At 36.6% G+C, this 19,755-nt stretch overlaps 1 protein-coding gene across 6 annotated transcripts in view; it reads left to right on the forward strand.

Moving 5' to 3' along the window:
- Positions 1 to 19,755, forward strand: part of DDHD1 (DDHD domain containing 1) — an 88,724-nt gene that overhangs the window by 23,674 nt on the left and 45,295 nt on the right. For 3 of the 6 annotated variants that reach the window (XM_060142464.1, XM_060142473.1, XM_060142485.1), the window contains exons 2-3: positions 15,346 to 15,519; positions 16,158 to 16,178. In XM_060142464.1, the coding sequence (XP_059998447.1) occupies positions 15,346 to 15,519; positions 16,158 to 16,178 (195 nt within the window). The remainder of the gene's footprint in view (positions 1 to 15,345; positions 15,520 to 16,157; positions 16,179 to 19,755) is intronic. The other 3 variants (XM_060142467.1, XM_060142477.1, XM_060142489.1) reach the window with 1 other exon arrangement.

Below are 19,755 nucleotides of genomic sequence, written 5' to 3' on the forward strand. Positions count from 1 at the left end.
AGATCTTCCCAGACCAGGGCTCGAACCCGTGTCCCCTGCATTGGCAGGCAGATTCTTAACCACTGTGCCACCAGGGAAGTCCCTAGTTTTTGGTTTTCTGAGCCTGCTTTTCTGGTTGTCATAGTGTGAGGTTTTTATTTTGGAAGAGATGATGGGGGAAAAGGAGGCTAGGTAAATCAAATGCCTGAGGATTCTAGAAAGCTAGTCTTGATATAGTCAGATTTAACTGCTGCATGTGGTTTTAGATATAGTGTGTAGACAATAATGTCATAAATTGGAATGGGATTTTATAGTTTACAGAATGCTTTCATATAAGTTATTTTATTAATCACTATTATAACTCTGCAGTGACATAGAATATCCTCATGTTACAGATAATAAACTGAGGCTCAGAGAAGTTAAGGATGGAACTGGAATTAGAGCCCAGGCCTTCTGAGTCCTTAACCAGTTCCTTTCTGCTGTATCACAGCATCCATGATGTCACAGCTTATGCCATGTGAAGTCAGATGTGAAGATTATATACCAATAATACCTAATATCCTGGAGTATTTTGTAACCTATGTAAGAGTAACTTGCCCATTTTTACTGCTACTTATTCCTTCTATTTGATGATTTTCTGAATATGTTCCTCATATAAGTTCCTTGTGACTTTAGTCTTAGGAACTTCTCAAATGTTTTCCTCAGCTTTAGTTTTTCTTTTGATTTTGACCCAACATAGAGCTTAAATTCTGATGATCACATTTCACTTATGGCTAGTTAACCTGCCTGAAGAGAAACTGTTTTGACAGTCTGACATTTGTTTGCCAGCTTCCTAAATTTTGTGCTATTCTTTTATAATATGAATTGTTTTCTTTCAGTACTTTTTTTTTTAAATCAGCAGGTCACATTTTATTTCATTCCACAATACTCATCTAATGTCTACTAGATAAAAGAAGGGAGTGATCACCTCTACCTCAAGTTTATAAAAAGCTTTCCAGAGAAATGTATGCTTGATTTGGATCTTAAAGAAGGGGGTTATTGGCAGAGGAAATAGCATGTTTAAAGGCCTGGAGTTATGAAGGAAGATAATGCATGCAGAGGACACAGGCTCTCTTTGGCAGGAGCATTGGAAATAAGGTAGAAAAGAGTGGAAGAGGGAAACTGGGTAGATAGATAGAGACTAGATCAGGACAGGCCATTTCATACTGAAACTTTTATCCTATGAAAATGAAACATTGGAAGGTATAAAATGGAGTAATTACTTGACCAGTTTTGCATTTTAAAATTCTGACAGCCATGTGGAAGATAAGTGGAGAGCCAGGTGGGGGGAAGGGATAAATTAGGAATTTGGGAGTAACATAGACACACTACTACATATAAAAGAGATAAACAAGGACCTACTGAGTATAGCACAGGGAACTATACTCAATATTATGTAATAACCTATATGGTAAAAGAATCTGAAAATGAATATATGTATGTGTAAATCACTTTGCTGTACGCCTGAAACTAACACATTTTAAGTCAACTATACTTCAATAAAAGATAATTAGTTTAAAAATGTAAAACAAAAAAAAAATAAGTGGAGAGCCAGAAAAGTGATATATCATAATCAGGGAGACTAGTTAAGGAGTTACTGCAGTACTGCAAGTGAGAAACCGTGAGGGTCTAGGGCAACCATCCCCAACCTTTTTGGCACCAGGGACCGATTTCGTGGAAGGGTGGGGAGGGAATGGTTCAGGTGGTAATGAGATCAGTGGTTCAGATGGTAATGTGAGCGATGCAGGGGGGATGGTTCCAGGCGGTAAGGTGAGTGATGGGGAGCGGCAGATGAAGCTGCGCTCACTTGCCTGCCACTCACCTCCTGCTGTGTGGCCTGGTTCCTAACAGACTGGTCCTCCTCCCAGGGGTTGGGGACCCCTGGTCTTAGGGCATCACTCTTTGAATGGTTATTGAAGGAGTAGAGGAAAATATTAAGAAAGTAGAATGTACGCTATCAGTGCAATATGAGTAAAAGGAAGGGTGGTCCAGGTTATCGCTGATGTTTTTAACTTGGGTGGGTTGTGGAAGAACAGGTTTCCCACCCAGGTCCATCTTGGGGTGGCAGAGGGAAGTTAAATAACAGTTTATTTTGACATTGCATTTAAGGTGCCTATTGTACACCCAGGTAGAAACATTCACTAGGCATTTGGATAAATAGGCCTGGAGCTCAGAAGAAAACAGTGCTGCAATTAAAAATGCAAAAATCCTCATAATTTAAACTGGTGGTTTCTAAAATGGGGTATGCAAACTCTATATTGTGTGTTAGAACAGAAATGTTTGAATACATATTTACTTTCTGTTTCATCTTTTCAAGTTTTCTCTTTTTGTATGTTTTGTAATGTATAAAACATTTTAGAACGGTAAGGCATATGCATGATTTATAAATAAGTACATATGTATGAGAATATGCTTAAAATATTTTGGGAGATACTAATTTAAACTGGTTGGAACTAGTGATCAGTCTGAACATTTTGCTTTACAATAATAACCTTGAGGACTTTTTAAAAAATACATATTTCTAGACCTTATCTCCAGAGACTGATTTATTAAGTGTGTAGCAGGAAATATGAAAACTTCATCTTTTAATTTAATTCCACAGGTAATTCTGATAATTGGCCAAGTTTAAGAATCACACATTAAAACTGGAAAATATGTAGAGTATAGAAAGAGAAGATAAGGAAAAGATAGGTTTAAATGACACTTTGCTGATTCTAAAAGCTCCAACTATGTTAATTCTTATTCTTTTGATTTTAATAATCTGATAGAATGACCATAGTCAGTATTGAATTGATTATCTCCAATAAGCTAAAATTAACATTAAAAATTCAAAAGTCTGTTTTAATGTTATATATTCCATTTTTGGCACAGGTTTCTCTCCCGTATCTATGCAAATTATATCAAACATTCAAGTACCTAGAGAGAATATGTACCTTAAGCATGTAAAATTCTGCATTACTTAAATCTTCGATCCTTCAGAATATTAACCTTGGAAGGCTAAGGGCAAAAAGGTATATGAGTTAAAGCCTATTCTCCGTTTTGAAATGGAGAGATTGCTAACAACATCTAAAAACTGCCTTCTGTGAATGAAAGTATGAGAAAAGGATGAAAATGTAATGTGAATTCCTGGAAGGATCATGTAGTAAAAACTTTTGAGGACTGTTATGGGCTGAATTGTGTCCCCCCACAAACTTACATGTTAAAGTCCTCACTGCCATCACCGCAGAATGTGATCGTATTTCTAGGTAGGACCTTTAAAGAGATGATTAAGTTAAATGCCATTAGGGTTGGCCCCAGTCTAATCTGACTGCTGTCCACATAAGAGGAGGAAATTTGGACACACAAAAAGACAACAGGGATACACATGCACAGAGTAAAGACCATGTGAGGCCATAGTAAGAAGGTGGCCATCTGCAAGCCAAGGAGAGAGGCCTCAGAAGAAACAAAACCTGCTGACATTTTGATCTTGGACTTCTACCCTCCAGAACTGCAAGAAAATAAGTTTCTTTTATTTTAACTACCAAGAATGTGGCATTTTGTGGGACTTCCCTGGTGGCGCAGTGGTTAAGAATCCACCTGCCAATGCAGGGGGCACAGGTTCTATCACTGGTCCGGGAAGATCCCACATGCTGTGGAGCAACTAAGCCCGTGCACCACAACTACTGAGCCTGCGCTCTAGGGAGATGCTGAGCCCACGTGCCACAACTACTGAAGCCTGCATGCCTAGAGCCCTGCTCTGCAGCAAGAGAAGCCACCACAATGAGAAGCCCGTGTACCACAATGAAGTGTAGCTCCCACTCACTGCAACTAGAGAAAGCCCACATGCAGCAATAAAGACCCAGTGTGGCCAAAAATAAATAAATAAACAAACAAATAAATAAAATAACATTTTTAAAAAGCCAATGTATTTCCCAAAGGCAGTAATAAGTACTATCTTTAAAAAAAATAATAATAATGTGATATTTTGTTATGGTAGCTCTAGCAGACTAATACAAGGACAGTAAACCACTTATTCAGCTTTACAGTTACACTAATGAAGAAATAAATATATGCAGGTTTTAAAACTCTTATGGTCTTGTTTCTTGAGTCAAAAGAAACAAAAAGTATTTAAGGTATAATTATATTACCCAGAGTTTCTTACCCCTATGAAATTGATTTAAATTGGTGAGTCATAAATATTAACAGTAGCTCTTGCCTAAACATAATTTAGTATTTTTAGTGTAATTGCTACTTTCAGATGGGATCCCTGGTATGTTTTGAGGTATAGGTATTTCTTTTGTAAGATAGAATTTTTTATGATTGCTAGGAACTAATGAAATTTTGCAATTATAACATTTGTAGCTAAGCTAAATGATGATTAGGATAATGACTGTTTAGTTACCTTTGTCCTACAGTATTCCTCCAGATTATAGTTCCTGTCTAGTGAATGAGCAAGTCGCCAGGTATTAGAATGGAAGGTAGCATTTTGTTATCTAGTTCCTAATTTACTACCTTTCATTCCATTTACCAATTAAACATTATTATTTTCATGCATAATGTTTTTCTTATCACCCACATTTTGAGAAAGTCAGTTTGTTACTTTTAATATTGATTTTTATTATGAATTATCTCAAGTATATACAAAAGTCTAGATTATATAACCACCAGGCAGTACTCCGCCTTGTTTAGCTTTTTAAGCATTACAGATATAATCAAAATCTCCTCTGCAACTTCTCCCGTTCCCTTTTCTTCAGTCCAAAAGTAATCACTCTCTTAGATTTGCTGTTTATTCCCATATATTTTTTAGATTATTAGATTAGTAGTCACATCGACGTTTTTTGGTCTGTTTTAATAACTTTATAGTGCCATTCTGTTGCCATTCTGTGCCTTCTGCAGTTTGCTTTCTGGTTCAGCTTAGGATTTTGAGCTTTATCCATGCTGACACATTAACTCCAGCTACTTGTTTTCTCTGTATATAATAATATTCCACTGCATGAATTTACCACAGTTTGTTTTCCTCTTTGGACACTTCGGATGTTTGCAGTTTTTTGCTATTATAAACAGTGCTGTAATAAAAGATTTTCTATACATCTCCTTGTACAAATGTGCCAGAATTTCTGTAGAGTATATACCTAGGAACGGAACTGTTTCTCTGATTACCAGTGAATCTGAGCATATTTCATATTATAGTTTTATTGACTGTTCGGATTTCCTGTTCTGAGAAAATCTTGTTATATCAGAGTCCCGTCGGGAGACAGAAACCACACAGTAATTTCAACAGAGAAAGTGTAACATGAAGAATTACTAACAGAGGAATGAAGTCACAGGACAAGGAGAACTCTATGAAACATATAGAAATAGCAGACAGATGCAGGTAGCAGCCACCATCCCTAGGACTGAGATAGAGCACTCAAGGAAGAGGCTATTTCCTCTCAGTGTTGAGATTCTGACCCAGAGAGTGTGACAGTAGTCACTGAGGTGCTGTCCCTCTGGGACTGCTGGAAATCTGCCCTCTGGAGTGCTGAGGGGAATACTTCCACAGGAACTCACCACAGGCTGCCTGAGCGGGTGTGGAAAAAGTATTTCAAGGGGAGGTGCCTAGCAGATGACATTCCACAGTGAAACTGCCTGCAGGGCTGTGGTCCTGGGCAAAGCTGCCCATGGGAGGGTGCCACTGCTGTTAGCACCTGGGCACTAAAAAATAAAATTCACTCCCTGTAAGAATTCAATAAGGTGAGCACACTGGAACCAGAGAGAGAAACCCCTTCCTCATCCATTATAAAGGACAATTTGGTAGAAGTAATTCAGCAAAATGTTAGCCACATAATGGTTTAAGTGGGCCTCTGTGGGGCTGCTCTAGAACCCTAGCCACCATTTATAGCGTTAATCCTATGAGAAGTATGTTCAGAGTACTAGACAGTAAATACTAGTTATTAAGTATTTTTCTTAATCTTCCACCTGTTTTCTATCCTCCTTGTCTCTCATATCTCCTTCCCCTTATGTCTTCTAATTTTCTTATATCTCATCCTTTCTTATTTCTTCTTCCTCTGAATAGCAATACTCCACCATTCCTATTTTCCGTTACTCTGTGACTTCCTTCATCTTTAAGTCCTCTGTGGTCAGATGTGCTCTGTAAGTTTCTAGAGCAGCGAATTATAGGCATGCTTTGTACCCGGGTGTGTAAAGCTGTAAGGGCATAGTGAAGCTGGAGGGAAAGTGTCAAGACTTTCTCTCTATACATATCATACATTGCAAAGTACAATATGGGTTAAAATAGTTCTTGGAAACAGTCCTTTAGAAATCTTATAATTATTCCCTCTGCCTTCTGGTATAAGTCTAGCTTTTTAATACCTAAAATTCTTTCTTTTTTTTTTTTTACAATGTATGTATGTATTTATTTATTTTTGGCTGTGCCAAGTCTTAGTTGCAGCATGCGGGATCTTTGTTGCGGCATGCGGGATCTGTTTTAGTTGTGGCATGCGAGATCTTTAGTGTGGCATGCGAACCCTTAGTTGCAGCATGTGGGATCTGGTTCCCCAACCAGGGATCGAACCTGGGCCCCCAGCATTGGGAGCGTGGAGTCTTAGCCACTGGACCACCAGGAAAGTCCCAATACATAAAATCCTTTTTCCTAGAATTCCCCTACCCACACATAAGAGATCCACTCAGGCTTTTGCTTAAATGAAGGAAGTGTTCATAGTGGAAAATGGACCTTGTAATTGTTTTCTAGTCAAGGAGAACCCACATTTTTCTTTTGATTCCAGTAAAGGCCCATCTTTTATTATGATTTGCCTAAGAGTTATAATTAGGATAATAACTTGGTTATTTTCTTCCAGGCAGGTGGTAATGATAAGTACTAGTCTTTATTAAGTTTAAATTGACTTTCAGTGAGTGTTTTATAAATGAAACGTAATTCTTTGTTAATCTAGTTCCAGCATATTAATTTAATCCATTAGCCCTTTGAAAAATTTGTCTCTGGTCCCTGTCTACATACTCTGTTGTATAACAGATGTATCCAGATCTTTCCATTCCATAACTACAAAGTGAGGTGACATTTTAAATATATATCTGTGTAAGCCCCTATCAGCATGAGATTCTGTTGCATATGATTTTTTAAAGCCAGAATAACAGTGGCTTTAAACACAAAAGGCTCTATTTCTCTGTATTTAGAGGAAATATGGATGTCTAGAGTTCAGGGCTATGTGACAGCTCCACTGTAATCAGGGACAGAGGCTCCTTCTGTTATTCAGCTTTCCATTCTTTGTAAGTGACTTGATCTAAGAGAGTTTCAGGAGCTCAAGACATAGGTAGCAGAAAAGAAAGAGGAGAAGGTCAAAGAGCTGTACCACCAGTAATTTCTGCTGTATCCTATTACCCAGATTCAATCACATGACCAAACCTAGCTGCCCAAGGAGACCAGAAATAGTCTTTTTACTGAACTTATTACTGCCCTGAATAAATTGGTATTCTTCTATAAGGAATAGGAGGAGGATAGATACAGGACGGGCATCTAGCAGTTTCTTCCAAAATATGTGATCTTTATTTTTGCTGAATGTATTAGGATTCTCCTGAGAATAACAGAGATTATAAGGAATTGGCTTGTGCAGGTTTGGAGGTTGGCGAGTCTGAAATTTACAGAGATGTCCCAGTTCAAATCCAGAGGCCAGCTGGCTACTGTTAGAGCCAGGAAGCGCCAGTGTTCCTGTTCAAATCACCAAGCAAGAAGAGCTTAATATTCCAGTTTGAAGGCTGTTGACAGAATTCCTTCTTATTTGAGGGAGGGTTAGCCTTTTCTTCTCTTCAGGCCTTCAACTGATTGGATGAGGCCCACCCACATTATGGAGGGCAGTCTCCTTTCCTCAGTCTATGGATTTAAATGTTAATCTCATCCAAAAACACCTACACATTGACATGTACACACTGCTATATTTAAAATAAATAACAAGGACCTACTGTATAGCACAGGGAACTGTGCTGAATATTCTATAATAACCTAAATGGGAAAAGAATTTGAAAGAATAGATACATGTATATGTATAACTGAATCACTTTGCTCTACACCTGAATCTAACACAACACTGCTAATCAAATGTACTCCAATATAAAATAAAAATAAACAAATAAAAACAGAAAAACAAAAACACCCTCACAGGAACACCCAGAATGTTTGACCAAATATCTTGGTACCCTGTGGCTCAGTCAAGTTGATACATAAGATTAACCACTCTGCATATAAAACTACAACATGTATATTACCGACATGCCAAACATTATAGATATTTATAATATGGAAACAGAAAGATCCTTATAGTCCCACGTCCCCAAGATGTCTGTTAATAATAGTGTATTTTTCTCCACTTATTTTCAGTACATATGTATACTTTTATAAAACAGGATTATACTATTTATACATATATATGCACATGCACAAATATATATACATGTAGTATTATGATTTAATTTTTTCCTTTCTATTTTAGACATTATTCCATATCTTCTGAGCATTATCTCACTATGGGTTATTATCCATTCATTCATATTTTGATTTATTTAATGAATATTTTTAACACCTGCTGTGTGCCAAGCATCGTTTACATAGTCAATCATCTATTGGTAGAAATATAGGTCATTTCATTTGTTTGTTTTTATTTGTTTTCTGTTGTAAAATGAGATAAACATCTTTGTACTGTATCTTTAGGCATTTTTGCAAGAGTTCTTATAAAGTGTATTTCTAGAATTGATCTGTAAAAGATAGAAGTGTTTTTAGGTTTTAAAAGGTACTGCTAGGCCAGAGTTTCTCAGCCTCCGCACAGTTGACATTTTGGGCCAGACAATTCATTGTTGCTGGGAGGGGTGATGTGGGGTGCGGGGAGCTGTCTTGTGCACTGTAGGATGTTTAGCAACATCCCTGGCCTAGATGCCAGCACCACCACCACCCCAAACCTTGATGAGTGAGGGATGAATCTGAGGGTGACTTAGGCGATAAAATGTATAGTCCTCAGTGTGTGTCCAGCTGTAGTTGTAAGACACATGTAAGGAGACATCTTGGATGACTTCCAGATTTCTGTCTTGGGTGACCAGCTAAATACTGTCAGCACACCACTTGCCATGATAGGGAATACAGGTGGAGTAACAGGTTTGTGTTCTGTTTTGTTTCTTCCAGGAAACTAATGTGTTCCATGGCTATTTGTGATTCTGGTAACTATTGATCTTTCTACTAGGAGATGTTCAGTTGGCAGTTGAATGTTTGGATGTAGAATTCAAGACAGAGGCCTAAACCAAAATGATGTAGTACTTGACCGCATACTGCTGGAATTCAAAGCTTAGGTGTAAAGCTCCCAAGACATCTATCCAGAGGATACATGCTTAGATTTATTTGGTTGGCCAAAAAGTGCCTTCGGTTTTTAAGTTAAAATAAAAGACACATTTTTAATTTTCACCAAGAAATTTATTGAAGAACATACTCACCCTTTTCTTCCACTGCCTTCTGCCATTTTTCAGGCAACTACATAAATCCATCTTCCCAAAATTATCTTTTTGAGAAAAAAACGATTCCAGGGTGCCTTTTATAGTCTTCCAGGGAATTGAAATTTTTCCATTAAGAGAATTTTTTCTTTTTGTTTTTTTGTTTGTTTGTTTGTTTTTTGCGATACGCGGGCCTCTCACTGTTGTGACCTCTCCCGTTGCGGAGCACAGGCTCTGGACGCGCAGGCTCAGCGGCCATGGCTCACGGGCCCAGCCACTCTGCGGCACGTGGGATCTTCCCGGACCGGGGCACGAACCCGTGTCCCCTGCATCGGCAGGCGGACTCTCAACCACTGCGCCACCAGGGAAGCCCGAGAATTTTTTCTTTTTAATTTATTTATTTTTGGTTGCATTGGGTCTTCCTTGCTGTGCCCGGGCTCCCTCTAGTTGCGGCAAGCAGGGGGCCACTCTTTGTTGCGGTGCACGGGGCTCTCACTGCGGTGGCCTCTCCCGTTGCAGAGCACGGGCTCCAGGCGCACAGGCTTCAGCAGTTGTGGCGCACGGGCTGAGCCGCTCCACAGCATGTGGGATCCTCCCAGACCAGGTCTCGAACCCGTTTCTCCCGCATTGGCAGGCGGATTCGTAACTACTGCACCACTAAGGAAGCCCAAGAGAATTTTGTAAAGACCTAAATAAATGGAAATCCGGAGGTGCAATATCTGGTGAATATAGCAGATGAATCGGAACTTCCCAATCAAGCTGTAACAGTTTTTGCCTGGTCATCAAAGAAACATGCGGTCTTGCATTATCTTGATGGAAGATTATGCATTTTCTTTTGACTAATTCTGGATGCTTTTCGTCAAGTGCTTTCAGTTGGTCTAATTGGGACAGTACTTGTTGGAATTAATCGTTTGGTTTTCCAGAAGGAGCTCATAATAGAGGACTCCCTTGCAATCCCACCATATACACAACATCACCTTCTTTGGATGCAGACTGGCCTTTGGTGTGGTGGGTGGTGGTTCATTTCGCTTGCCCCATGGTCTCTTCCATGCCACATTATTGTATAGTATCCACTTTTCATCGCCTGTCACAATTTGTTTATAAAATGGAACGTTTTCATTATGTTTACATAGAGAATTGCATGCAGAAATATAGTCAAGAAGGTTTTTTTTTTTTTTTTTGCTTAACTTACGTGGAGCCCAAACATCAAAGTGATGAACATAACCAAGCTGGTGCAAATGATTTTCAGCGCTTGATTTGGATATTTTGAGTATGTTGGCTGTCTCCCGCGTGCTATAATGTTGATTGTTCTCAATTAATGTCTCGATTTGATCACTATGAACTTAAACTGAGCTACCTGACCGTGAAGCATCGTCCTTAGAGAAATCTCCAGCACAAAACTTCTCAAACCACTTTTGACACGTTCGATCAGTCACAGCACCTTCTCCATAGGTTGCACAAATCTTTTTTGCATTTCAGTTGCGTTTTTACCTTTCTTGAAATAATAAAGCATAATATGCTGAAAATGTTGCTTTCTTCGGTCTTCAATATTAAAATAGCTACACAAAAATTCACCAGTTTTGATAAGTTTTTTTAAATGCACGCTGATATGACAGCTGTCACATACAATCTAACAAAATTGTTTTGAATGAAGTGAAAGACTAAGTGCTACTAGAGCCATCTTATGAAAAAAACCGAATGAACTTTTTGGCCAACCCAATATTAGGCTCAAGAGAGGAAAGGATTTGAGAGTGTAGATGTGTGCTAAAACTTGTTTTACTCTTTTTAACTCTACTTTTTACTTCCATGGTTTTTATGGGGAGGCATACTTGCCTCTGGTTTGTAAGTCTCATAATAGCCGGGCAATGTAAAATTTCCCAAATTATTTATTTAAAAATTACGAATACAACTAACTAGCCTGTATTTCTTGGGGAGAGAGATAAAAAGGGACCTTTTCCTGTTTGAGAATGTAGGTTGCATTGTGTGGTAGAAAGAGTTTGAGTGAACTTTGGAGTCAACATTGGTTAGAAACTTGGTTCTCATAATACTTGTTTGCCTCTAGGCAAATTATTTAGGTTCACTAAGAGTCATTTTACTCATTTGTAAAACTGGGGAAGTCATAGCTATCTTTAAGGTTACTGTTAAGATTAAATGAGATGAGCTTTTGGATGTGGAGGATAATGGCACCTGTCCAAATCTAAATCTCTCCACACATTCTCTCCAAAAGCCACATACACATAAACCATACATAGCTGACACCTTTAGCATTACTATGAGAGAGACAATACCACAAATTTTAAATTACTTGTAAGTAAAGAAACAGCAAATTACAGTAGTTCTTGTTACTGCTATAAACCTCTGAATCTGGAGACTGGGGCAGGGAGAGGCTTAAGAGACAGTGAAAATAGAGAGGAGATTAGAGGTTAAAATGAAGCACAAAGGCACCCTCAGAAAGAAAATGTCCTCCACACAACTGGCAAAATACGAACACAGGCTTGGGACTTGGTAATTCATAGCACTAACTGTAGGGAGGGTGTGTGAAAGTGAGAGGGACCAGAAGTAGTAACATCAGAGAAACATTGCTGGTGGGAGAGGAGAAAGAGAAAAGATACTGCCCCTTGGAGCCATGGCAATAAGAGGAAAGAAGAAGTAAGGAGTAAGTGAAGGGTCCTGGAGAAATGAAAGAAGAACAAGGCACACCAATCCAGTCTTCACTCACCACTACCACCACTGCCACCACCATAACATCCATCCATTAAAGGAGCTGCTCTTAATAATCTGCAGCAGCAGACACTCTGGAACTAAGAAGTCCATCCATAAAATGCTCATGAACAGAAATAAATCAAATGCCATACAAAGCTACTCTAAGAGGAATACAGAAAATGTGAGATCAGTACATTTCCACTGATTATAGTTCTTCCCCCAAAAGCAAACACAAAACAGAGAGAAACTGTATTGTAACACTCCAACCAAATATTCTCAAACAAACTTAGGGACATACTAATAGGGGCACTGATGAAAGGAATGTTGATGTAAGGGGCACTGATGAAAGGAAGGAAAACAACCAAAAGAATGAAAATGAGATGCAGAAAGAAGTAAAAAGCTTCAGAGAGGAAGTGGTTGAAATGCAATACAGGCAAAGGAAGACCCAACATACTTAAAATTGGAGTCTCTGAAGAAGAAATCAGTGGAACAGAACTAATCCAAGGAAACTTTTCAGAAATAAGAGGAAAACTGAAATCTACAAATTAAAAGGACCCACCTTGGCAAGTTGATTCAGAGCAATGACTCTGAGTCATAAACTGTTAGAATTTAAAGACTAGTAAAACTGTTAGTAATTTTAAAGGCAAATTTTTTTCTGGGCCTCCTGGTGGGGGGAAAAAATCACATTCTAATAAAAAAAATTAGGCTTACATCAGACTTCTCTAGAATGATATACAAAGGAAGGCTACAGTAGAGCATTTTTTAAAACTCAAGGAAACAAAGTTCAAGGTAGCCAACCTGTCCTTCAAGTATCAAGGCTATAGATAAGCAGCTTTGAACATGCAAGAATTTAGGAAATCTTTAGTGAGAATTTAATATATTGTAGATCCAAGACTAAAACAGTGGTGGGGACATGGGTGTAATTGTTATATGTAAGTGGGTAGAGAGAGAAAGGGAAAAATAGAATAAGATCATTCTCTATTATATAAGTAATAAGTGGGAATTTTGGATACCACTTAAAATGGACAGACCAGGTAATAAAAGAAATAAACAAAAAAGAGACTTAGGACACTGTAAAATACATTCATACTCACACATGCATGTGTGAAGGTAACCCCTAGAACCAAAAATGCAAATATTCCTAAATACCAAAAGAATTTTTTTGAAAAGCAAAATCATCAACTAGAGAGAGTAAGTAAAATCATCAACTAGAGAGAGTAAGAATAATAAAAAAATAGTAATTATAGAAAAAGAGAGTTCAAACATATCAGTTATATCAGTAAGCATAAATGAGCTTAACTCACCTATTAAAAGATTTTAAATGGCTTCATAAAGCAAAACCCAATTCTGTGCTGTATACAAGAGACACATCTAAAACAGAGAAAAGGGTTAAAAATAAAGGGATGTACAAAAACATCACAGGCAAATGGAAGCGATAAGAAAGCAGGGGTTGTAATCTTTTTTTTTTTTTTTTTTTTTGCGGTATGCGGGCCTCTCACTGTTGTGGCCTCTCCCGTTGCGGAGCACAGGCTCCGGATGCGCAGGCTCAGCGGCCATGGCTCACGGGCGCAGCCGCTCCGCGGCATGTGGGATCTTCCCGGACCGGGGCACGAACCCATGTCCCCTGCATTGGCAGGTGGACTCTCAACCACTGCGCCACCAGGGAAGCTCAGGGGGTTTGTAATCTTGATAGACAAAGTAGAATCTAGCACACACGCAAAAAATCATCAAACACAACAGAGTGTACTTTATAATGTTAAAACCCAAAATTCTCAATGAATTTATATTTTTGACTATGTATCCACCAAATAACACAGCAAACATCTGACTATAGCAGAATTGCTATAGCAGAATAAAGGATAACGCAAGAAGAATTAGAAACACATAATAGGAGGTTTTGAATACATCACAGTATAAGTCTGGTACAAGATGTTTCAGGATCATCTAGTAAATTTTGTTTCAAACCAGGAATTGGCCGTTTCTTTAAGGAAATGATATTTAGAGATCACGATCTTTATATCAGGAGTGCTCACTTATATGGGGTTGGTCTTTATTTCTAGGCCTTTTTGGCACACAGAGCTTAGGATAATTTTTTTAATAGAAAATATACATCTTTATTTCATGCTGACATTTCTAATTGAAATTTAAAATACAGATTTATTTCTTTGATTTTTATATTTGTATCTCTTTTTACCTGTGCTAAAAATCTTGGTTTCTTATGATATTGATTTATTCTAATGATGAATAAAATTAATATATTCATCTTAATCTACAGTTTCAAATTAACAATACCAATATTATTACAATTATAACAGCATAGCTACTGCAAAAGGTTTAAGATATTTGCAGTTCTTTTTGTACATGGGGTATATCCTAATATGTATATACAAATTACTGGGTTTTGAATCCTCTTGAAATAACTTCTCTATATGTGGTTAAACCACCAACTCTGTATAGTAAGGTTCATTTTTTTTTTAATTTTGCTTTCTAGTTTTAGGGTTTTGTTGTTTCAATTTTATTTTTGCTTTATGGGTTTTTTAAAAAGTTATTTTAAAGGATTCAAGATAACTTAGCTAACAGTTGTGGTTTATAAATAGCAACTAAAAGTCTTAGGTTTATGGGACACTGTTGAATCAAAGAAACGTTCAGTTTTTCAAAGAAATTTTTTCTCAGTTTTTTTCTGAAATGGATGAGGAATTTACTGTAATTAAAAGTTTCACTTATTCCCGTATACTCGCTGGGAGCCCTTGACCTCCAAGGCAGCCCTAAAAAATGTACCACACTATGACAATACACATTATTTCTAAACTACTTGTGGAAATTTATCTCAGTATTTTCTAAGACATTGGAACTATCACTGGAGTCTTGCATGAAGTTTGTCAACCCCTTAGCCTACTAATTTTGGTTACTTGGGGCCTCAGTTACATAGGTAACGCTCCTCTCCCTTTCTAATGCCAAAGTACCTTTTACGTGTACTATTTAATACAAGTAAAATTATATGTTGTAAGCAAAATTATATACTGTGGCTTGATGTCTGAAATTTAAAACTTTAAATGATTCTATTGGATCACGAAAGTCTGTTTTTGCCACAGCAGTAGTAAGATATAAAATTGTAGTTACTATTTCACTTCCTGAGAGGTTGGATCCTAAAACGTATAATTCTGTGATTTCCCTTTTCAGAGTCCGATAAAATACCAGTAATGCGTGGACAGTGGTTTATTGATGGTACTTGGCAGCCGCTAGAAGAAGAAGAAAGTAATTTAATTGAGCAAGAACATCTTAGCTGTTTTAGAGGTCAGCAGATGCAGGAAAGTTTTGATATTGAAGTGTCAAAACCCATAGATGGAAAAGATGGTAAGACCAGTTAATATATTTAATATGTTTTGTAAACCAAGTAAGTTGTTGATAAAGTTTAGAGTGGTTCCTAAGTTTAAAATAGTAATTCAGAAGTGTTAGAATTTATACAATTTGATTATTTCAAACATTTGATTATTATTTTAGAATTTAAAACTGCTATAAATTTCTGAACTATTTCCATTTTTATTTTACTTAATATGTGTTTTCACGGACATGACACATGATTTACTATAAATGTACAAATTGTTATAATGTGCTCTCTGAATTAGTTCTTTTGAGTAGCTTTTTAGTCATCAAAGAAAATTGAACTTATAAAAAATCCCTTGTCATTATATCAAAAGAGCAGTTTTGCTAATATTTTAATGTTGGTTCTTTTCCTGAAGTTTAAAAAACTTTAATTTCTTTTGTATAAGTTCCTTTTAGGTGTCTCCATATTGATAACTGTATCAACTTTTAGTTTGAAACAGTCTACTCCTTATATTTCCTTATTTGGCATTTGGATAGTTTTTCTTTCAATAGTTTAAAATACTTGTATACTAGCCAAGATTGCCATGTTTCATTATGTGTCTGATCTTGAGTAAAATTCAAAATGTGTGGTAAAGTTAAAAATACTTCTGTTGTTCCATTTACTGCAGGCAGTGGGATCAGCTATTCCGGTGAGTATAACAGTACAGGTAGATTAGAATTTGTGGATTTCTCTAATTTTTTTTTTTTTTCCTAAAAGTGTTTCTTCATCCATGCTTGCCTTTATTTGGGAAGTTTCTTGGCAAGCCCTACTTAATCTAGTGAATTAAACTATGAATTAAGTAATTTTTTTCCTTCTCCTTGTAAAACATCTATAAAGCAGAAAAACTCAATATTGATCAAGTAATTCACAGAATGCAGCTTGGAAAAAATGAATTATGTAGTTGGGAGCAATTGATTACATAACATAATTAATTACAAAACAATAAGCTTTAAATTGGCTTTTTCCCCCTTATTGTTAATAACATTCCAAGTCTTTTCTCTCTCCTATTCCTTACTCTTTTATCTCTCTCTGAAAACACACACACACACACACACACACACACACAACACACACATGCAGGGAAACTGTATACTTTAGCTTATACCAAGTAAAAATATCTTTGTACCTTTAAAAGTCTGCATAATTGAGGAAAATGGTGGCTTCTAAATAAATTGGTAATTAGATCTAAGAAATGTCTATTATGTGCCAGATACCATATTCTAGGAATTTTAAATATTTCATTTTGCTAATCCCTGGAGTCAACTATGTTCTTATTTCACTGTGAAATTCAAGCTCAAGGTTCTTACAAATCAATATATAAAGAACAGTTCAGTATCTATAAAGCAGAGCTGTATCTATATTCCTGCAGATTGCCATAAAGACAATACTCTGGTTAAAGCACAGATAGCAAATTTTGTATATCTCTGATCTTTTATTAGTGACTGAAATATTTTGGAACCTCTCATCACCACTATCAAAATAACCACAAAAGCCTACTTCATAGGATTTGAAAGACTGAACTCTTTTCAAAATTTCATTCCTATTGGGAAAGGCTGAGTTCTGGATTTTTTCCTTTCTATTAATTCTCCTTAAGTCTTGCCTCAAAAATGGCAGTTCACCTTGACAAACCCAGTTTATCCACCCAAATTCTTTACTATTAATGCATGGAAAAAACCCAGGAGCTTGGAGGAGGAAAAGGATGAGTATGAAAAATAAAAATATAAGTATATTGTCCCCTTTCTCATACTGTGTTCAAAGCATTTCTTTTCCACTTGCTAATTCTCCCTGTGGAAGTTAGTCATCAGCTCTGGTTCATCTCTAGATCCCATCTACTTGGAATCTGAAATGTTAAATGGAGCAGCATACTTGAGATTTCTTCAAAGTGCCCTAATTTTATGATCCAGTCACTTAAATAAGTCTGATAAAAGAACATAGTTTGTATGAGTATATCTTTGAGTCTGTGTCAATTCTTGAGTATCAGTCTAGGATATTATATATAGTAGTATTTTTTGCTAGCTTTAAAGAGTGGTAAAATTCTAATTAGTAATAACAGAAAATTGTTAAACTGTTAGAACACTTTTGTATTGTAATCTTCCAAAATGATGATCTTTTGAGGTTCATTGGAAGAAAAATTGATTTTTTAAATATACTGTGACATAAAACATCAGCATGTTTTGTTATCAACAAAGGTTATAAATTCAATTCAGTATATATACTGTTGTCATGAATTTCCAGCCATTTTATTTATTATTTAGTATTATGTAAAGCATACATTCATGTGTTAAAATGTGACTTTTGACTTTGAAGATTATGGGAAATTCTGTAGTACATTTGAAAATTATCACTGGTCTTAATGAAAGAACATCTGCTGCCCAAAAAGCTACTGTTGTTGGAAAAATAACTCAAATTTATAATACAAAGATAAAAAAGTATTACAATTTTTTGATTATTTCGCTTCTTACCTCCAAGCTTCTGAAATGTCATATTTTATCAATCTGAGGGGGGAAAATAGCTTTTCCACCTAAATCTTCTCATGTACATAGGATAAAGCCTTGACTCTTCATATTGTTAGAAGATTTTGAATATTCCTTGTGCAGATAGTACTGTGCCAGTTACTTTTGTGAAAGAAACAGACAGGGTTTTGGCTTTCAGGGAGTTTTAAACCTTTGGGGATGACAAAGCCTGCAGATGAGAAGTTACAAAGAGTAAGTACAAGGTAACAAAGTAGACAGTGCATGTTAAACATTCTGAAAAAGGATGTACAATAGAGTATTTATTGTACAATAAATTGTACAATATTTTTGTACAATTGTACAAAATTGTACAATACAATTATTGTATTGTAGAGTATACAATAGAGTACAATCCCGTATTTAATAATTTAAAATAATTTTAAAGTACTATATTCAAGAACTCTTTTTAAGTGCTCTGGGGAATTCCTAAGAAACTTAACAGAGTTCTTGCCTTGAAGGACATAAAATACTAATGAAATAAAATAAAATACTAATGAAATAAAATACTAATTCCTTTTTCTTCTGCCCTTATCTATGTCTTGGTTAGGGTAGTTATTGCCACAAATACACTGAATATATTTATTATTCTCTCCTTATTAATTATCGTACTAATCTCAAAGTAAGCATTGAATTAAAAAGATCTGTTGGGGCTTCCTTGGTGACACAGTGGTTGGGAATCCGCCTGCCAATGCAGGGGACATGGGTTCGAGCCCTGGTCCGGGATGATCTCACATGCCGCGGAGCAACTAAGCCCATGTGCCACAACTACTGAGCCTGCACTCTAGAGCCCGTGAGCCACAACTACTGAAGCCTGCACACCTAGAGCCCATGCTCCACAGCAAGAAAAGCCACTGCAATGAGAAGCCCGCACGCTGCAATGAAGAGTAGCCTCCGCTCACCGGGACTAGAGAAAGCCGCGCGCAGCAATGAAGACCCAACATAGCCATAAATGAATGAAGGAATGAATGATCGATTGAAGTTTAGCATAACTTTTTTATCATTCAAAGGAAGATAAACCCCCAAAGTATAATTATATTTTGTGATTTAGATTTCATTTTCTCTGAGAGTTAAAATTAAAAATGATTCTCTTCCCACCCCACCTCCTAGGCTAGGAAATGTTTATCCAGCAGCCTAACAAATGAAAGCTTAGAAGTTCACTGGGGATGAATCATACAAATAAAACCAGGCCTTCAAATAAGTAAATTTGTAAATACTTAAAAGTACTAGAGTAGTATTTCCCTCATTTTATAATTTATCTATGCAAGCAGTAATCAGTAAAAAAAAAAAAATGGTTGAACTAAATGGGTAGTTCTGCACCTGCTCTGGTCAAAAAATGCATAACTTCAATCCAGTTATGAGAAAACATCAGACAAACTCAAATTGAGGGACATTCTACAAAGTAACTTACCAGTATTCTTCAGAAGTGTCAAGGTCATATTTAACTAGATGGGGGGAATCCTTTCACAATGTATGTCAAATCAACACAGTATACACTTTCAATGTCTTATAATATTGTCAATTGTACCTCAGTAAAGCTGAAAAAAATTTTTTAAGTGTCAAGATCATGAAAGACAAGGAAAGACTGAGGAATTTGTCGTAGTTTAGGGGAAACTAAGGAAACATAACAAAATACAACATGGTACCCTGGATTGTATCCTAGAACAGAAAAGGACATTAATAGAAAAACTGGAGAAATCGGAATAAAGTCAATAT

Source organism: Lagenorhynchus albirostris, chromosome 1 (assembly GCF_949774975.1).
Source record: "Lagenorhynchus albirostris chromosome 1, mLagAlb1.1, whole genome shotgun sequence".
NCBI lineage: Eukaryota > Metazoa > Chordata > Mammalia > Artiodactyla > Delphinidae > Lagenorhynchus > Lagenorhynchus albirostris.